Source organism: Hemitrygon akajei, chromosome 14 (genome assembly GCF_048418815.1).
Source record: "Hemitrygon akajei chromosome 14, sHemAka1.3, whole genome shotgun sequence".
NCBI classification, from domain to species: domain Eukaryota; kingdom Metazoa; phylum Chordata; class Chondrichthyes; order Myliobatiformes; family Dasyatidae; genus Hemitrygon; species Hemitrygon akajei.
The window spans coordinates 81,298,424-81,318,817 of NC_133137.1; the positions used below are offsets into that span (position 1 = coordinate 81,298,424).

The following is a 20,394-nucleotide window of genomic DNA, read 5'->3' on the forward strand; positions in this document are numbered from 1 at the left end:
GCACACTAAATGCTGGAGGAACTCGGCAGGCCAGGCAGCGTCAATGGAAAGGAGTAAACAGTTGACATTTTGTGTTGAGACAATGTCGGCTGTTCACTCTTTTTCATAGATGCTGCCTGGCCTGCCGAGTTCCTCCAGCATTTCGTGTGCATTGCCCAGAACTCATGGACTCACTTCCAAGGACTCCACAACGTATGTTCTCAATATTATTTATATATATTATATATATATTTATATCCACACAGTTTGTCTTCTTTTACACATTGGTTGTCAGTCTTTGTTTGTGAGGAGTTCCACATGGATTCTAATCTATTTCTTTGTATCTATTACGAATGCCCACAAGAAGGTGAATCTCTGAGTAGTATAGGGTGACTTATATGCATTTTGAGCTTTGAAATTTCAACTTTAATGTTATAAGAAGCATAGTTAGAGTAGATAGCTAGCACCTTTTGCCCATTGTGACATTACCCAATATCAGAGGATATCAGTTTAAGGTGATTGGAGGGAAGTTTAGGGAAGATGTCAGAGGCAGGCTTTTTCCACAAAGAGTTGTGTGTACCTGAAATGATGTGGTGGTAGAGGCAGATACATCAGGGACATTTAAGAAACTCTTAGGCATATGGATAAAAGAAAAATAAGATCATAAGACCCTAAGACATAGGGACAGAATTAGGCCATTTGGCCCATCGAGTCTGTTCCACCAGTCAATCACGGCTGATCCTTTTTACACCCCCTCAGCCCCACTCCCCAGCCTTCTCCCCGCAACCTTTGATGCTGTGGCCAATCAAGAATCTATGTATCTCCACCTTAAATTTACACAGTGACCTGGCCTCCACAAATGCCTGTGGTAACAAATTCCACAAATTCACTACCCTCTGGCTTTTCTCCCTGTTTAGAAAATAGTCTGCACATCTATTTCTTCTACCAAAGTGCCTGACCATGTATTTTCCGACATCTCTCTTGTTATTTCTTTTGCCACTTTCTTGCTCATTCTCCTAATCTGTCTAATTCTTTCTGCATCATTCTTGTTTCCTGAACACTATCTACCCCTCCACCAATCTCATATCATCTGAAAATTTGGCAATAAAGTAATCTATTCCATCATCTAAATCATTGATATACAGCATAAGAAGAAACGGTCCCAGCACCAAGCCCTGCGGAACACCGTTAGTCACTGACACCAACCAGACAAGAATCCTTTCATTCCCACTCGCTGCCTCCTACCAATCAGCCAATGCTCTAACCATGCCAGTAACTTTCCTGTAATACATTGGGCTCTTAACTTGTTAAGCAGCCTCATGTGTGGCAGTTTGTCAAAGGCCTTCTGAAAATCCAAATATACAACATCCACCACATCCCCTTTATCTATCCTACTTGTAAACTCCTCAAAGATTTCTGACAGTTTCGTCAGGCAAGATTTTCCCTTAAGAAACCATGCAGACTTTTTCCTATCTTGTCCTGTGTCACCAAGTACTCCATAACCTCTTCCTTAACAATTGATTCAAACATCTTCCCATCCTCTGAGGTTGGGCTAAATGGTCTATAATTTCCTTTCTGCTGCCTCTCTCCTTTCTTAAACAGTGGAGTGACATTTGCAATTTTCCAATCCTCCGGCACCATGCCAGAGTCCAATGATTTATGAAAGATCATTACTAGTCCCTGCACAGTCTCTACCACTACATCTTTTGGAACCCCAGGGTGCAGTTCATCTGGTCCAGGTGACTTAAGGTCTTTCAGCTTGTTGAGCACCTTCTTCTTTGTAATAATAACTGCACTCACTTCTCTTCCCTCACACCCTTCAACACCTGGCACACTGCTGGTGTCTTCCACAGTGAAGACTGATGCAAAATACTCATTTAATTCCTCTGCCATCTCCTTATTCCCCATTATTATGTCTCTGGCCTCATTTTCTAGCTGTCCTATATCTACTCTCAACTCTCTTTTGTTTTTATCTACTTGAAAAAAGCCTTTTCTTTCCACCTTGAGATTGTTTGCTAGCTTGCTTTCATATTTCAGTGCTTCTCCCCATAGATGCTGCCTAGCCTGCTGCGTTCTACCAGCATTTTGTGTGTGTTGTTTGAATTTCCAGCATCTGCAGATTTCCTCTTGTTTGCTTTTCATATTTCATCTTTTCCCTCCTAAATATTCTTACAGTTGCTCACTATTGGTTTTTAAAAGCTTCCCAATTCTCTATCTTTCCACTAATTTTTGCTTTGTTGAATGCCCCCTCTTTTGCCTTTACATTAGCTTTGATTTCCATTGTCAGGCACGATTGGTTGTACTATATTTCCACCTGAGTATTTCTTTGTTTTTGGAATACATCAATCCTGCACCTTCCTCATTTTCCCCAGAAACTCAAGCCATTGCCGCTCTGCTGTCATCCCTGCCAGCATCTCTTTCCAATTTACTTTGGCCAACTCCTGTATCATACCACTGTAATTTCCTTTACTCCACTGGAACACTGCTACGTCAGACTTTACTTTCTCCCTATCAAATATCAAGTTGAACTCAGTCATATTGTGATCACTGCCTCCTAAGGGTTCTTTTACCTTAAGCTCCCTAATCGCCTCTGTCTACGTCTAATGGCCTCGTTTATGTAATCGTCTATGTCTATCTCATAGACATTCAACATATTCACTTTCTTGAGATCCATGACCAACCTGCTGTTCCCTATCTACCTGCATTTTAAAGTCTCCCATGACTATCAGAGTATCGCCCTTTTGACTCGCCTTTTCTATTTTTTGTTGTAATCTGTGGCCAACATCCCAGCTACTGTTTAAAGCCCTGTATATAACTGCCATCAGGGTCCTTTTACAACCTTGCAGTTTCTTAACTCAACCCTCAAGAATTCAACATCCTCTGATCTTATATCACATCTTTCTAATGCTTTGATGCCATTCTTTACCAGCCCAGCATGCCACCCCCTCTGCCTAGCTTCCTGTCCCTCTGGTACAACGTGTAACCGTGGACGTTCAGGTCCCACCTACAACCATCCTTCAGCCACCTTTCAGTGATGGCCACAGCATCATACCTGACAACCTGTAACAGTGCAAAAAGATCATTCACCTTATTTCTTATACTCCTTGCATTAAGATATAACACTTAGTGTACTGTATTTGCTATCCTTTTTGATTCTGTATTCCTAATGCATTGGTACGCACCCTGCTGGCTGCAATTTTGTCCGATCATCTGCCTGCCCTTCCTGACAGACAGACTGCAAGCTATCTTTGGATTTTTACCATCCGCCCTTTCCTGAGTCCCTTCACTCTGGTTCCCAACTCCTTGCCAAATTAGTTCAAAAATGAAGGGTTATAAGCTGTGTGGGAGGGATGGGTTAGATAAATGATGGAGTAGATTTAAAGGTCAGCATCACATTGCGGGTTGAAGGGTTGTACTCTTCTATATTCTATGTATAAGCAGATAATATCTCATCTAAAATGACTTTCTCCCGACCCGCTTCGAGAAAAGCCGTACAGTATTTGGCTACAGTCATGGAAAATAGATTTCAGATATCATTTGTGTTAATTAATTTCTTATTTACTTCCATCAGACCTCAGATCTCCTTGAAAACCTTTCTCCCAACACCTGCATGGGTGAAATGTGAGCCTTATCAGTGCCCCTGCGTCTGAGTTCAGCACAGTTCTCACTTCATTCGGGAATACACAGCAACTCAATTCCAGAGGCACCACCTATTGGATGAGTTGTGAACTGGCGATCGTCACATTCATATAGCAGTACAGATTGGATTATGGCCGTTCGGCCCAGCCAATCCGTACCGACCAGATACCATCCATCAGGTCCCAATTTCCTGCATTCAGCACATATCCAAGCCCCACCTCTCCGTGTACCTGTTCAAGTGTTTGTCCAACAACACTGTTGTACCTGGCTCAAACACTTCCTCCAGCATCTCATTCTGTATGAAAAAAGTTACCCCTCAGGTTTCTTTTAAAACTTCCCTTTCTCAACCTAAGTCTATGCCCTACCCTGGGGAAAAGACAGTTAGCGTCCACCTTATCTGTGCATCTCATAAAATTAAACATTTCGGAAAGGTTTCTCCTCATTCCCAAGGAATAAGGACCTCTCCTGGCCGTCCTCTCCCTATAACTCAGGCTGTCTGGTCCTGCTAACATCCTTGTAAATCTTTCCTGCGTTCTTCCTAGCTTAACAACGTATTTTCCATAACTTACTTCCTGCCCGTTACACCACTGGTGCTTAGGGCCCCAATGAAGGTCCTCCATCGCTGGTGGTGTTCAGAGCTTCCCTCATCATGTCAGTAGCTTCCTCTCGGTGTTCACTACTGTCAGTCATGCAAGTGTCAGCTGGAGACTCAGGAATACTGTCACACTCAGATGTAGAAGGATTCTCCATTGCTGTTTCCATAAGGATTTTGTTTTAGCAGTCAGGGTTGTTAGCCCTGAGCTGAACTTCCCACACCTGGAGGGCCAGCGGACCGCTCCTGGTCTGGTCTCTACCCTTGACCTGTTTGTCATGGGTGGCGCAAAGCATAGAGCCCTGACTTCAGCCAACGTAGCTCTCTGGGTGATTGAAGCATGCAAGACTCCAAACCACGACAAGGTTATGGTCCTCTTGGAGGATTTTCTGTAACAGTGTGACCAAAATTGTACACAGCTCTCCAAGTATGGATTCGCCCACGACTTTGTGTGAAGCAACATGCCACAACTCTGATACTCAATACCACTCAGTACCTTTAGAGTGTTAAGCTCATTTTCAGCACAGTATTGATCTCGACAAAAAAAACCCTAAACAAACAATGACAAAGAGAAGTTTATTGTCATCTGCACAAGTCCATGTGTGCACAGGTGCAATGAAAAACTTACAGCGTCACAGGCACAGAGTGTCATAAAAGCAGCATTCACACAAGAAACAGGAATTAATTGTGAATTATGCACGATTTTTGCAAGATAAAGCCCCAATTTAAACAAAAGAGTCTATTTTAGTGCCAAGTGATTGAAGTGTAATAGAGCTGCTAAACTGTAGAGGTTCTGTTTGTTCTGGTTGGTTTGGGAACTGAAGGCTTAAAGGGAAGAAGCTGTTCTTGAACAATGAACACCTCTGTGTGACATATCCCATTCTTGCTTATTTATTGCTCAAATCCATGGAGTGTGGCACCTCGGAAAAGATCAGTATTTACTACCCAACCTCATTGCCCTTGGGAAGGTGGAGATGAGTCACGTTGTTTAACCAATGCAGCCTCCCTGAATTGGGGGCTCTCCACGAGCAACAGACACAAAACGCTGGAGGAACTCTGCAAGGTCAGGCAGCATCGATGGAAATGAGCAAGTGGGCCGAGACCCTCCATCAGAGAGTTGTTGGGAGAAAGTCATGGGATTCCTTCAACAAGTTCTTCACTCAGAGGGTGGTGAGAGTGCGAAACGAGCTGCCAGCAGAAGGGATGAATTTAACAGAAGTTTGGTTGGGCACATGAATAAGTGGGGAATGGAAGGCTATGGTCTGGGTGAAGGTCAATGGAATTTGATAGAAGATTCAAAAGTTATTGTTATTTGGAGATACAGCATGGTAAAAGGCCCTTCTGGCCAAATGAGTCCGTGCTGCCCAATTACACGCACGTGACCAATTAACCTACTAACCTGTATGTACATCTTTGGAATATGGGAGGCAGCTTGAGCACCCGGAGGAAGCCCGCGTGGTCACGAGGAGGATGTAAAAATTCCTTAAAGACAGTGCCAGTAATTGAACCCAGGTCACCGATGCTGTAAAGTGCTACGCTCACCGCTACGCCAGCCAAGATCAGACGGGCCGAAGGGCCAGGGTCTGTACTGTATGGCAATGGCTGTGACTAGGCAAGGCTATGTTTTATTGACTTCCAGTCGGCAATATGTAACAATGGAAGTTAAAATCTCACCCATTGTTGTGACGAAGTCATCTCCAGTGATTTGTACTTGGCATGGCTGTACAATGGATGTAACGCCTGAAGCTGATACAGCAATTGCTAATCACCGATCAATTCACAACAAGCTGAGGGTTTCTATTGTTATAACATTTTCTTCACGCACACTCAAGCATATTGAAAACGTGTTTAATTTAGCAGTTGACATTTTTTTCTAATTGGAATGTACCTGTCAGCTGGGAGCCAGCACAGTGGAGAGAGGCAAGCCCGAGCACAGCTGAAGTCCACAAGAGACACTGTGAAATTGTTCCTTCCCACTCTGTGTCTTTCCTCAACTCCCCATTCACTTCCAGACTATTAACACATTGGTAAAGTGGTAAATTGGTCTATTATTGTCACACGCACTGAGGTATGCTGAAAAACTCCTTTAACATGCTGTTTGTGCAGATTATTTCATTATCACAGTGCATTGAGTTATGCAGTACAGGGAGAAGCAGTAAGAGCACAGAATAAAGCTTACAGTTACAGAGAAACTGCAATGCAGGTAGTCAATAAGGTGCAAGGCTATACCAAGATAGATTGATAAGTCAAGAGTGCTTCTTACTTGTACTGGGGGACCATTCAATAGTCTTATAACAGTGGGGTAAAATCTACTTCTGAGCAGCATTCTCCTAAACTTCCTGAGTTCAGGATGGGTAGGCAACTTCATGATCTTTTTTGAGATGACCCTCATCACAAAATCAAAGTACCTATATGTAACAATATATAACCCGAGTTTCACTTTATTTATTATTTATTAAGATGAAGCGCAGAATTGCCCGTCGAGCCACACCACCCAGCATCCTCCGATTTAATCCCAGCCTAATCATGGGATAATTTACGATGATCAATTAACCTACTGATCAGGACTTCTTTGGACGAAACCAGAGCACCCAAAAGAAAGCCACAGGGTGACGGTGAGAACGTATAATCTCCTTACGGGCAGCGGTGGGAATTGAACCCGGGTCGCCTGTACTGTAAAGCGTTGTGCTAACCACTACACTACCATGCTGCCTGCATTTTCTTGCAGGCATTTACAATAGATCAAAGAAATACAATAGAATCAATGAAAAACTACTCATAAAAGCTGATCAAGCAACCAATGTATAAAAGGCAAACTGCAAATACAAGAAAAAACAATTAATAATAATAATAAAGAGAGGAAGAGGAAGAAGAGGAAGAAGAAGAAGAGGAGGAAGAAGAAGAAGAAGAAGAAGAAATGCTAAGCACCACTAGAATAGTCCGAAAGTTCCTAGCAATTGAGAGAAGAGTGTGCCTGGCTATGCCTGTATGTCAGGTTTTACCAGCTTGAGCTGACAAAAACTAAATAATAATAATGATAATAAATAAATAATCCTGAGAACATGAATTGTTTCTTGACAGTGAGCCAGAGATCTGTTCAGAGCTGTTGTGAGTGAAATTATCCATACTGGTTCAAGAGCCTGCTGGATGAGGGGTAATAACTGTTCCTGAACCTGGTGACATGGGACCTGAGGCTCCTGTACCTCCTTCCCAATGGCATCAGCCAAAAGAGAGCATGTATCTAAATGGTGGGGGTCCCTGACGATGGACACTGCTTTCTTGTGGCAAGGCTCTTTGTAGCTGTGCTCAGTGGTGGATACAGCTTTTCCTGTAATGGACTGGGCTGTATCCATCAATTTCTGTGGACTTTTCCATTCTTGGGAATTGGCGCTTCCATACCAAGCAATAACATGGTGGATGTCCGCTGAGTTTTCTGCCAACGTCATCTGTCCCTGTAGGAATACAGACGCAGTGGGTCTGAGCAGCACTAGAAAGGCTTGGTATTTGTTGTCTACTCTTTGTGGAGGTGAGATCCCATTTAAAATTTTCTTTTATGCCATGCACTGTACCAAAACAATACATTCCATGGTATATACCAGTGATAATAAACCTGATTCTGATTTTGAACTGCTATCCTGACAACTGCTTTCTATACAAGAGTAAACTTTCAAGGAGGCATCGGAACAAAGTCAAAACTGGAGTTTCCAGTGACCATCAGAATGAAGTATTTAATCATTCGACAACTGGGTGGACAGCCCTATACTCTCAGGGAGGAGTCTGCTAGCTCAGGACATTTCGAACCGGTGACCACACACCATTCATTGTCTTCCTGTCTTCGTGCCGTCTCTGCATTTCCTATTATTCTTGGCAGGTGGAATTAGCCGGAATAAATCAGACTTGTAATAACACTGCCTTCATGTCAGGCTGCTGTCGGCTCAGGGACAGACAGCAAAATAGGAAAATGAGCACAGCCTGCCCCACTTGCTTTGAGTTGGCAGGCGACTGAGCAGCTTTCCGGAAATCTGGCACCTCCTGCAGTGGAGTGCTAATGGAGAGGAGTGAGACCCACGTAAGCAGGCAAGAGGCACTGATTGGTCACCGTGTGTGGATAACCCAGGAAAGGCATTTGTGTTTGTTTAGGACCTCAGGCTCCCAGTGTTGTCTCTTTAACTTAGCCATTCCTTCACTGTACAATTTATTTTATTTTATTGGCGTACCAGAGTAGACCCTTCTGGTGCTTTGAACCGGGCTGCCCAGCAACACCTCCCCCCCCCCCCCCCCCCAGTTTTAACCTAATCACGGGACAATTTACAATAACCAATTAACCTACCAACCGTTACTTCTTTGGACTGTGGGAGGAAACCTGAATCCACACGGTCACGGGGAGAACATACAAACTCCTTACAGGCAGTGGTGAGAATTGAACCCAGGTTGCTGGTACTGTTGAGCAGTCAGCAGAGGGGCGTGTCCAGACAGGTATATGTAGTTCACCACAACTGTAAACCGTTGTGGTGACCACTACGCTACCGTGCCACCCCGAGTATCATGTCTCAGTAACAGTGATTACCCTACAGCCGTCAGGCTCCTGAACCAGAGTGGATAACTTCACTCACCTCAACAATGGACTGATTCCACAACCTAGGTCTCACTTCCAAGGACTCTACAAATCATGTTCTCAGTATTATCTATCTATCTATCTTTTATATTTATTTAGTATTGCACACTGGATCTTTGTCAGCCATTATGTCATTTTTCATTTATTCTATTGTATTTTTTTTGTTCTACTGTGAATATCTGTGAGAAAATGAATCTCGGAGTATATGGTGACATATATGTACTTTGATGATAAATTTACTTTGAACATTGAAATATGATATTTCTCCTAAATCAGCCTCTGTATTTTAAATTTGTTTGGTAATGAAACTGTTATACTGACAGTGGTTCCTTTGCCCCTCTCTCAGTGAGAGCTACCTCATTCAGACACTGCCAGCACTGACCTCAAACAGGGTCGGGTTTTACTGCTGAAAGATTCCTTTGTGTTTGGATTCACAAATACATTTTCCTTTATCTTGCCTGGGATCCTGACTTTTAAATTGTGGCCTTTGATGTTAAAAGCATGGAACGATAACGGGGAGAAGGTTCACTGCTCAAATACAGGCCTACACAGTTGGTCACCCGTTCAGGAGGCTGCTGAAGGGGTAACGTGCTCAGTGAAGGATTTAGGGGAGTAGAAAGGAGAAGACAGGAGAAAGGGGAAGGTAGATTTCAGTGGGTTCAGGCTGCTGAAGGAGATTTGTCTGAGTAGAGGCATAGTGGTCATATCATCTTCATGGGTTGGAAGGCAACACTACTTAAAGATTAAAGGTTAACTTTATTTGTACTGTGTATATCAAAACATACAGTGAAATGTGTCAAAGCAGATCAGTGAAGACATCAGTAAGTGTGGTAGCTATTTGTTCCCCCATGTAGTGCTTATGACAGTTGAAGTGTTGTACAAAGAGAGAGAGTGAGGGAATCTACTCTCAGTGACACCTCTATTAGGTACCCCTGTACACCTGCGCGTTAATGCGAATATCTCATCAGCCAATCATGTGGCAGCGACTCAATGCATTAAAGCATGCAGGCACAGTCAGGAGGTTCAGTTGTATCAGAATGAGGAAGAAATGTGATCTAAGTGACTTTGGAATGATTGTTGGTGATTTGAGTAACTCAGAAACTGCTGATCTCCTGGGATTTTCACGCACAGCAGTCCCTAGAGTTTGCAGGGAATGTTGCAAAACAAAAGACAACAGTGGTGTGCTGAAGAGTATCTCTGAATGTACAGCACATCGAGCCTTGGGCTGCAGTAGCAAAGGACCATGAACTCACAGTCAGTACACACTTTACTTTCTACTCCCTTAAATGAAGTGGCCGCTGAGTGGCTAAGGCCACATACTGTATGTGTGTGTTCACCCTTCCTTGTGTGACACACCCTATCCTTGTCCAGGTGTCGAATGGTTGTTTACAGTCTCTCCTTGTCACTTACAACGGAGCTATCAAGTTATAGAGTCATACAACACGGAAAAAGGCCCTTTGGCCCAACCCATCCATGCCAGCCAAAGTTCCCACCTAAAACTTGTCCCATTTGTCCGTATTGGCCCATATCCCTCTGAATCTTTCCTATCCATGTACACATGTACCTGTCTTTTTAATGTTGTTATTGTACCTGCCTCAGCTACTTCCTCTCCGGCAGGTCATTTTGTACACCTACCAAACTCGTGTGAAGAAGTTGCACCTTGGGTCCCTCTGAAATATTTCTCCTTTCACCTTTTGCCTTCCAGTTCCCTTTATTTTGGGGGGAAAAAAGACCGTGCAGCCACCTTACGTGGTTGCGTGGTAGTGTAGCGGTTAGCGTTTGCTATACAGTTCCACTGATCCAGGTCCATTTTCTGCTGCTGTCTATTGAGCGTTTGTACATTCTCTCTGTGACCATGCAGGTTTCCTCCAGGTGCTCCAGTTTCCTCCCACGTCGCAGAGTTGTTGGGTTAGGGTTAGTGAGTTGTAGGCCTGCTATGTTTCTTCTAGAAGCTTGGGAACACTTGCAGTCTGCTCCCAGCTCATCCCCAGACTAAGGACACACCTCATTGTATGTTTCCATGTACATGTGACAAATAAATTTAATAAGTTTCAAAAATGATTGGGCTTGAAAAATAATTTGCCTCATAGAATTCCCTTTCTCATCAAGTCTGGTCTCTCAGTGACTCCAAACCCGTAGCACGGTGGTTGCTTGGAACCAGCTGTTGGATTGGCTCAGAGAACAACTCTGAACAAAGCCCTGCTCCAAGGTGGCCTGGTTGTCTGGGACGTGAACAAGTGTCGACTTGTCAGAAAACCGCAGGCCCCAGGAATGAATTTCTAAAGGAGATCAGTATCCCCGTTCTGCAAAGGCATTCTGGAACATCTAATTTAACCAAAAAAGTTAGGAGGCTGTGAAGGTTCCACTGATGGTTGGGAAAATTTTCAACTCTTTCATTTGGCTGTTTGTCCCACCTCATCTGTCCAGAGCTGGCATCGCTGCATGGAAATTCAGAATGATGCCATAATGAGAATTTTCACGATTGATGGCTGGGCGGAAAGGAAAAGGCATGTCACCGTTATGCTCAGAGAAATAATATCTGAGGACGTCTGGCAGGGAGAAAGCAGCAATTGAAAAGAGGGAAAATATGGAAATGTAGTAACAAGGATCCTTAAAAATGTTCTGTTAGACCCTGAAACTCTTCCAGCAGAGAAACTTTTGAACAGGCCATAGTTCCATTTCAAAGTACGGTAGTAATTTGAGATCTTCTCATAGCCTCTGGAGAAAAATGAAATACTGTCCACATTACTCCCTCCTTGCAGAGGTGTCTGTAATGGTAGTCCATTGGTCCAGGTCCCTGAGAGGCATGCAGATGAAATCTTTCTGATTGTAAACAGCAGAGATAATAAGGTATCACTAATCGCTCAGTTTGGGGGTTAAGGAGGAATTGATATTTCAATCAGTGCTGCCTTTGTGATGACTCTACAGGGATAATGGAGACCATAAGACACCGAGCAGAATTAGGCCATTCAGTCCATTCCACGTTGCTCCGTCATTCCATCATGGCCGATTTATTATCCCTCTCAACCCCATTCTCCTGCCTTCATCCCATAACCTTTGATGCCCTGACTAATCAAGAACCTATCAACCTCGACTTTAAATGTACCCAATGACTTGGCCTCCCAGCTGTCTACGGCATTGAATTCCATAAATTCATCACCCCCTGGCTAAGGAGATTCCTCCGCATTTCTGTTATAAAGGGATGTTCTTCTATTCTGAGGCGGTGCTTTCTGGTCCTAGACTCCCCCATTATAGGAGTCATGGGGATGTAAAGAGATACAACATGGAGCAGCCCAGTCAGCCCACTCAAACCATGTGATCATTTCCATCAATACATTTTTTATTCATAAACTATTTTCGGGCTTCCAGCTGGATCCAGGTTTCGATTTCAACTGAGGTTTCAATGACAAGCTCTTCCATATTCATCAGGGATGATACGCAGGCACGTCTAGTGTGGCGGTTAGTATACTCAACACCCGTCACCTGTCTTTCCTGATTGGTTAATCCTCAACCAATCAAGCTGTCCCACCTTGTTTAAAATCATATTCCAGTTCTCACTATAGAGCGGAACTTTCATCTTTGTTGAAATTCAGCAGCAGCAGAACATTGCACGTGGAATGACCACAAGATTGACATTGATGGCACAAAAGCACTGTGCCGCACTAATGGTTTTTGGGGCCGCCCTGGCGAGGGAAGCCATTGAAGTAAGATTAGAGAATAGAATTCCAACAAAGAACAAAGTAAGAACTGGAATATGATTTTAAACAAGGTGGGACAGCGGAAACCCGATTGGTTGAGGTCTAACCAATCAGAAAGGACGGATGACAGGAGTCGAGTATATATACCACTGGACTAGACATGCCTAGGCATGCCTGATGAAGGTGGCAGTTTGTCATCGAAATGTTGGGTAAAATTAACACCTGGGCCCGGCTGGAAGCCCAAGAAGAGTTATATATGCTGGGAAAGCACAGGACCTTTTGTCACATTTTTATGGTTTTTACATTTTCGTCACCCTCCCCTGACTCTATGACCTATCCGCACTCAATGGACAATGTACAATGGACATTTAGGGTAACTAATCCACACATCTATGTGGAAACCGGAAAACATCCGGACAAAACCGGGAGAGTGTGAAAACTCCACACAGACAGCACCGGAGGTCTCTGACACTATAGGGCAGTGTCTTTACTAGCTCGGAAAGGTTTAGAGCAGGAGCTCCCAACCTGGGGTCCACAAGCGGCTTGCTTAATGGTATTGGTTCATGACAGGAAAAAGATTGGGAACCCCTGGTTCAGAGGGATGTGGGCCAATCCCAAGCAAATAGGACCAGCTCAGATGGGAATTTTGCCCTTTTGGATAGGGCTTTTCTCTTTGGAGTGAAGGAGGATGACCGACTACTTGACAGAGGTGTTTATGAGATCCACAGACAGATCGGCAGCCAATCTGTCGCTTTGGGCAGCAATGACAAATACCAAAGATCATCCATTTATGATGAGTGGAGGAAGGATTATGGGAGATGACAGAGGTAACTATTTTACACAGAGAGTGGTGGGTGCATGGAGGTAGTGGTAGAGGCAGGTACATTAGGGACATTTAAGTCATTCTTACATGAGCACATGGACGATAGAAAAATGTAGGATTATGGGCCGTGCCGCAGGGAAGGGTTAGATTGATTATGGAGTATGTTTGTCTAGGTCAGCACAACATTGTGGACCAAAGGGCCTATACTGTTTTTGATGTTCTATATTTTAATTTTGGTTAGCAAGGACCAGTTATGCAGGAGAACCTGTTCAAAATTCAAAGTAAATTTATTATCAATGTACATATATGTCACCATTTACTACCCTGAGGTTCATGTTCTTGCGGGCATTCATACTAAATAGAATGAAACGCAATAGTGTCAATAGAAGGCCACTTCCAACAGGACAAACAAGCACCAGTGGGCAAGAGACAATAAAAATGTGCAAATACAAAAAGAGAAAAAAGTTGTTGTAATAATAATATTAATAATAATAATGAATAAACAATAAATATCCAGAACATGAGATGAAGACTGCTCCAAGAACACAGAATTTCCGTGACACATGAGCCAACAGCAACGTTGAGGAGAGTACTTTGCAGACAAAGACAAGACCAATGTGATCTACAAAAACCAATGTGGGAACTGCAGCAAATATTACATCAGCCAAACTGGGAGAAAAATATCCACAAGGACCCATGAACATCAACTGGCTCTAAAGCGGCATGACTCCCTGGTCTCTAGCCATGAAGATTGAGAGGGGTGCAAATGTGACTGGGCATCAGTGAAAATCACGACACAAGCAAATGCACGGCATGCAAAATTATTCCTAGAAGCATAGTTTTCTGCAAGCTATTCGGTATACAAAAAAACGTAGACCTCGATCCTATTTATGAGCCGGTGCAGGCAAAATTCCTGACCACATTGCACGAAGTTCGCCACATAGCCAATCCGCAACAAGATTTCCTCTCCACATCACAATTGAGTTTCTGAAATGAGGTCCAATCAGCGGATTTAAAGGTATATAAAGGCCAAGCGTTCGAAGGACACACTACGATCAACAGCGCTATCTCCTCGCAGGGAGATGAAACTTTTGCAAGTAAATAGCCACAATTGGAGAACAATCCAACCCAACCAGATGAAGAGTCCTTGAAAATCAGTCCATAGGTTGTGGGAACAGTTCAGTGCTGGGGTGAGTGAAGTTATCTCCTCTGTTCAACAGCCTGATGATTGAGGAGTAGTAATTGTTCCTGAACTTTGTGGTGTAGGTCCTGAAGCTTCTGTACTTTCATCCTCATGGCAGTGAAGCTCCTGTACTTCCATCAGCATGGCTCTATGACTCAGGACAAGCTTGAATTATATTTGAAATGGCCCACATACAGTAAATCACTTTCTGCAGTCAGTTGGACCCAGCAGCATACACAGTGGTTTTGTGATTTTGGAACTCGCTGTCAGTGGATGTTTCTCATCACCTTCTGGAGCTGTAGAGATCCAGCAGCTGCTGCAGTTCTGTTCCAGCCACAGTGGATGATGTGCTCTCCAGTGGGGGTGAAACAGGATAAACGTGGAACAACAGCGTCCCAATGAATCATACCACGGGTAGGTTTCAATGCAATACTTGTCTTGGCCAGGTCTTGGGTGGTCAAAGCATCCATCGTCACCTTGCACAAGCACTCTATACCCAGAGAACTTCGGTTATTTTTTGATTTATTGCTGATCGCTGCGGGAGATGACAGCAAAAGAACCAAGATTAAGATTCAAACAGTCCATGAGCAGAGTGGGTGGGGTCCTTCATGATGTTCCTGGCCTTTTTCTGGCACCTCTCTGTATATATGTCCTTGATGGCAGGTAGGCTGGTGCCAGTGATATCTTTCCCCCCAGCAATGTTGGGGTTACAGGCGCCACAACCCATTCCTGCCCATGCTACAGTCTATTTCGGGTCTGCCTGTTAGGCAAATCATTGGCTCCCACCATCATGGGGAGGGAAGTGTCTCCAATGCTGGAACAGATGGTGATTTCTTCCACCAGCATGTTTAGGAGTTGGAATGACCCTGAGGTACAGAGTAGATCCAAACTTTCTCAATGTAGTTCATCTGCCTGTAGTGGAAAGTCCTGCTATTTAAAGTTCTCTGATGCTAAAGAAAGTTTGAGTGGGTGGTAACTGCACACTCCTGACCACAGTACAGAATGTTCTGGCTTACAGCTGACCATGTCACAATCTGTAGGGCAGCTCAGGAGATGGGAGCAGAAACTGACGGCAAGAGGAGATGGTCATTCCCAGCAACTCTCCATTAAAGTGAACATCACAGTCCCGTGGAGCCTCAGTGAAGAACTGGTCCAGGTTGTGTGGTCTTGCCCACTAGTATTCAGTGCTTCCCAAGATTTTACAAGCATTACCTCATGGCGTTTCTCATTGTTCGCTCAGAACCCGTTTCCTTAGCAACAGGATTGCTGTAGAAAACTTCTGGTTACTATTTACACTTCTCATTATGGACAATGACCAGGTGTGTTGATTGTGAGGTGGGCGGTTCAATGTAAGACTTACAGATCTGAAAGTTTGGGAATGCTTTGCTCTAACTTTTTGACAAGTACCGTGTCTTTCTGTGTAGGCCCTTGACACCACTAATATCAGAATCAAGTTTAAAATCACTGGCATACAGTATGCTGTGAAATGTGTTTTGTACGGCAACAGTACATTGTAATACATGCTAATTAAAAGCTATAAATTACACTAAGTATATATAAAAATAAATTAAATAAGTAATGCAAAGAGAGAGGAAAATTAGTGAGGTACTGTTCATGAATTCATTGTCCATTCAGAAATCTGATGCTGGAGGGGAAGATGCTATTTTGAAGCACTGAATGAGTGTCTTCAGGCTCCTGTACCTCCTTCTTGATGGTAGCAATGAGGAGAGGGCATGTCCTGGGTGATGGTGTCCTTAATGATGGGTGCCACCTTTCTGAGGCATTGCCTTTTGAAGTCGTCCTCAGTGCCGGAGAGGGTGACCCCATGATGAGCTTGCAACTTTCGGCAGCTTTTTCTAATCCTGTACATAGCCCCTCCATACCAGACAGTGATGCAACCAGTTAGAATGCTCTCCACGGTACATCTGAAGACATTTTTGAGTGTGCTTAGTGACATATCAAGCCGCTTCAATCGCTTAATGAAATATAGCCACTGTCGTTCCTTGCACGAATAATGCAACGTTACAACATGGCTGTCAGTTGATTCCTTCCATGTCTGTGTTCCTGATAGATGATATCTTTGCCCGTCAATATTTGACGAAGGCCAACATTAATCATTTAATAAGATATCTTGTTCTCATTTGCATCTTCTAGGCACCTCTGTACGTCAACAATTTCTGGGGCAGTATGAATGGAAATATTAATCCTGCCCAGTGTTTGGTCTGGGTCACCGTTATCCAAGCAGGCACTTTTGAGTATCCAAAGTCAGTCTCACTTTTATCCTTTTTGCCTTTATATTTCTTGTTTCAGTCAGTGCTTTAGATGTTATAAACTCCTTGGGCTCATGTGGAGAGCCAGAGAGTGTTGCGCTCTGAAGTTTTGAGAGCACCTAAATTGGTTCATTGTTGCCTAATGAGAGTTGTTAATTGTTTAGAGTCCCTTGTGCTTTGTATTGTGGTCCCTTGGTGCTTAGTGTTTAAATTTGTTAAGTTTATTTTTGATAGGTTTGGGGATTCCATATTACTTGTATTATTTAAGTGGATGCCCAGGTTGCACTAATCCGGGGTCCGTGTTTTGAGAAGGTTATGTCTCGCGGTGTCGTTTGGCGGAACCACTGATGTTCTGTCTGAATTTTTATGAATAAACTCAGGTCACTGTCTCTGCATCGGAGTTTGTCTTTCCTCCGCACCTGGGTTCTGCTATTGCAAGCGCATTCTGTGTTTGCAGTGGAAGGGGTTTTCCATCTGCAATGCCCCACAACTGTTGCTCCTTGTGTTTTTCTTGGGGCTGTCCAACAGTGAAGGCCATGCCCATTGTGTCTGAGGTGACAGACACTGCCACACAGCAGCTGGGCAGAGGGAGCTGAGGGTGAAGCTCGCACAGCGACAGAGAGAATTTGTTGAAATTAACCTTTCAGCCACCAGAGGGCGAGGCAGCACTTTGCATGAAGAATCAGTCATTCTGCCTGCTGGAGGTGGTGAGATTTCAGCTAACATTGGAAAGAAAGTGAGTCGGAAGAGATTTACCTGTGGTTTAATCTGCTCTTTAGCAAAGTGCAGCCTGATCATGGTGTCTTCTCATTCCTTCCTCTTCAATCGGATTGACACTGAACTCACAGGAATTCAGATTTCGATTCATGGGACTGTTTGCCCTGAAGTAGAGGAGGCCGAGAGGTGACTTACAGAGGCTGGTAAAATCATGAGGGCTGTAGATGAGGTGGATGGCCTCCGCCATTTTCCCAGGCCAGGCAGCTAGAAACTCAAGGGCACAGGTTTGAGGTGAGAGGGTAAAAGGATCCATATAACAATTACAGCACGGAAACATCTCGGCCCTTCTAGTCCGTGCCGAATGCTTACTCTCACCTAGTCCCACCTACCTGCACTCAGCCCATAAACCTCCATTCCTTTCCTGTCCATATACCTATTCAATTTTACTTTAAATGTCAATATCGAACCTGCCTCTACCACTTCTACTGGAAGCTCGTTTCACACAGCTACAACTCTCTGAGTAAAGAAATTCCCCCTCGTGTTACCCCTAAACTTTTGCCCCTTAACTCTCAACTCATGCCCTCTTGTTTGAATCTCCCCTACTCTCAATGGAAAAAGCCTATCAACGCCAACTCTGTCTATCCCCCTCATAACTTTAAATACCTCTATCAAGTCCCCCCTCAACTTCCTACACTCCAAAGAATAAAGACCTAACTTGTTTAACCTTTCTCTGTAACTTAGGTGCAGAAATCCAGGTAACATTCTAGTAAATCTTCTCTATACTCTCTCTATTTTGTTGACATTTTTCCTATAATTCGGTGACCAGAACTGTACACAGTACTCCAAATTCGGCCTTACCAATGCCTTGTACAATTTTAACATTACATCCCAACTCCTATACTCAATGCTCTGATTTATAAAGGCCAGCGTTCCAAAAGCCTTCTTCACCACCCTATCCACATGAGATCCGAGGAAGGGGATCTGATAGGAGATACATGGAATGAGCAGCCAGCAGAACTGTTAGAAACAGGTACAATTACAACATGTAAAAGACATTTGGACAGGTACATGGATAGGAAAGGTTTAGAAGATTATGGGCCAAATTCAGGCAAGTGGGACTAGCTTGGATAGACACCTTGTTCAGCCTAGACAGAAGTACCCGTTTCCTTCTTGTAAAATTCTATGACTATTTGTGACCTACTTGTTATAAAATTTCACAATGCACCGTTCTTTAAAAGTACTAATCTCTTCCCCAACAGTGCCCCAGTAAAACCTATGATCCCTTGATAAAGTCCACAAAGGACTTCCCGGATGAGGTGATCAGCTTTATCCGCTACCACCCGGTGATGTACCAGTCTGTGCACCCAATGGCGGCGAAGCCCGTCTTCACCAGGATCAACGTGGAGTACCGGCTGACGCAGATTGTGGTGGACCACGTGGTGGCTGAAGACGGACAGTACGATGTCATGTTCCTGGGCACAGGTAATTGGCTGCAGGTGGTTCACAGGTAACTGGCTGCAGGTAAATTCTGACAACAGGTAACTGGGTGCATATGGTTAACTGGACTTCTTCATGCTGCCATAGTTTGGCACGTACAGATGCTGCCTGACCCCGAGTTCCAGCAGCCGATACCAGCATCTGCTGTGCCCTGTATCTGAAATCATAAGCGGCCTCTCACCACACAAAACGCTGGAGGAACTCAGCATATCAGGCAGCATCTACGGAGAGTAATAAACAGTCAATGTTTCGGGCGGAGTCACAGGCTCTTTATTGTTCTCCACAGATGCTGCCTGACCTGGCGAGTTCCTCCAGCATTTTGTGTGTGCTGCTCTGGATTTCCAGCATCTGCAGAATCTTGTGTGTTTATAACTGCCTTTTCCAACTCCTGTTGTCCTGCAGATGGAGCTCTTTACCAACTCATGACATCCCCACCCCATCCTCTTTCAGAAGATGATTAAGACCTATAGAACAGACTTAAAGACCATTTGGTGCATCGAGTTTGCTCCACCATTCCATCATGTCTGATTTATTATCCCTCTCAACCCCACTCTCCTGCCTCCTCCCGTAACCTTTGACACCCATACTAATCAAGAACCTATCAACATCCACTTTAAATATACCCAATGACTTGATAAGAGCTAACTTTGGCTATTTGGCCTACCACATCTGCTCTGCCATTCAACCATGGCTCTTCGTTTCAACCCCATTCTTCCATCTTCTTCCCATATCTCTTAAACCCCTTACTAATAAGGAACCTCTCCTATACTGCACTGCACGCTTTCAGGTGCTTTTACACTTTATTCTGCCTTTTTATTGTTTTTCCTGGTTCTGCCTGATTATGTATGATCTGATCTGTGTGAGCAGTATGCGAGACATGTTTCTCACTGTACCTGAGCTCAGCTCTGTGGGGGTCACATTGACAGAGCCGGTCCCTTTCCGGGACAAATTACAGACAGAACCGAGCCCAGTCAGGCCTGGAGACACACTTCAACAGGCTGGTCACTGACAACAGAACCTCATCACTAGAGGACATCAGTGTTTTTATTGGGGGATAATGATAGTAAAATCTTTGCTAATATCCTGTAACTTCCTCATCCGTTTTATTAGGTGCGTTGTTTTGTCCCCAGCTGTCCTTGGCTGGATTGGCTCTGAAGTTAATGGATCAATAGTTCAGGCATTTGAATGGTTGCCCAGTACATTCAATGGGAAGCCACCACAAGAGCTTTAACACTGCCTCTCTCCCCCCACTCTTGCCACCCTCCCTCCTCCCCCACCACCCCCTCACCATCTCAGATAACTTGGGTTGTTCACTCACACCTTGGCCAGGTTTCAACCTCACTGTAATTTTATGTGTCAGTGAAACCTTCCTCAGTTCAAA

General features: G+C 44.1%; 1 protein-coding gene across 9 annotated transcripts in view; it reads left to right on the forward strand.

Annotated features, from left to right (window-relative positions):
- sema3d (sema domain, immunoglobulin domain (Ig), short basic domain, secreted, (semaphorin) 3D) overlaps nucleotides 1–20,394 on the forward strand; it is a 253,023-nt gene that overhangs the window by 195,970 nt on the left and 36,659 nt on the right. For all 9 annotated transcript variants that reach the window (XM_073066459.1, XM_073066460.1, XM_073066463.1 and 6 more), the window contains exon 12: nucleotides 18,776–18,998. In XM_073066459.1, the coding sequence (XP_072922560.1) occupies nucleotides 18,776–18,998 (223 nt within the window). The remainder of the gene's footprint in view (nucleotides 1–18,775; nucleotides 18,999–20,394) is intronic.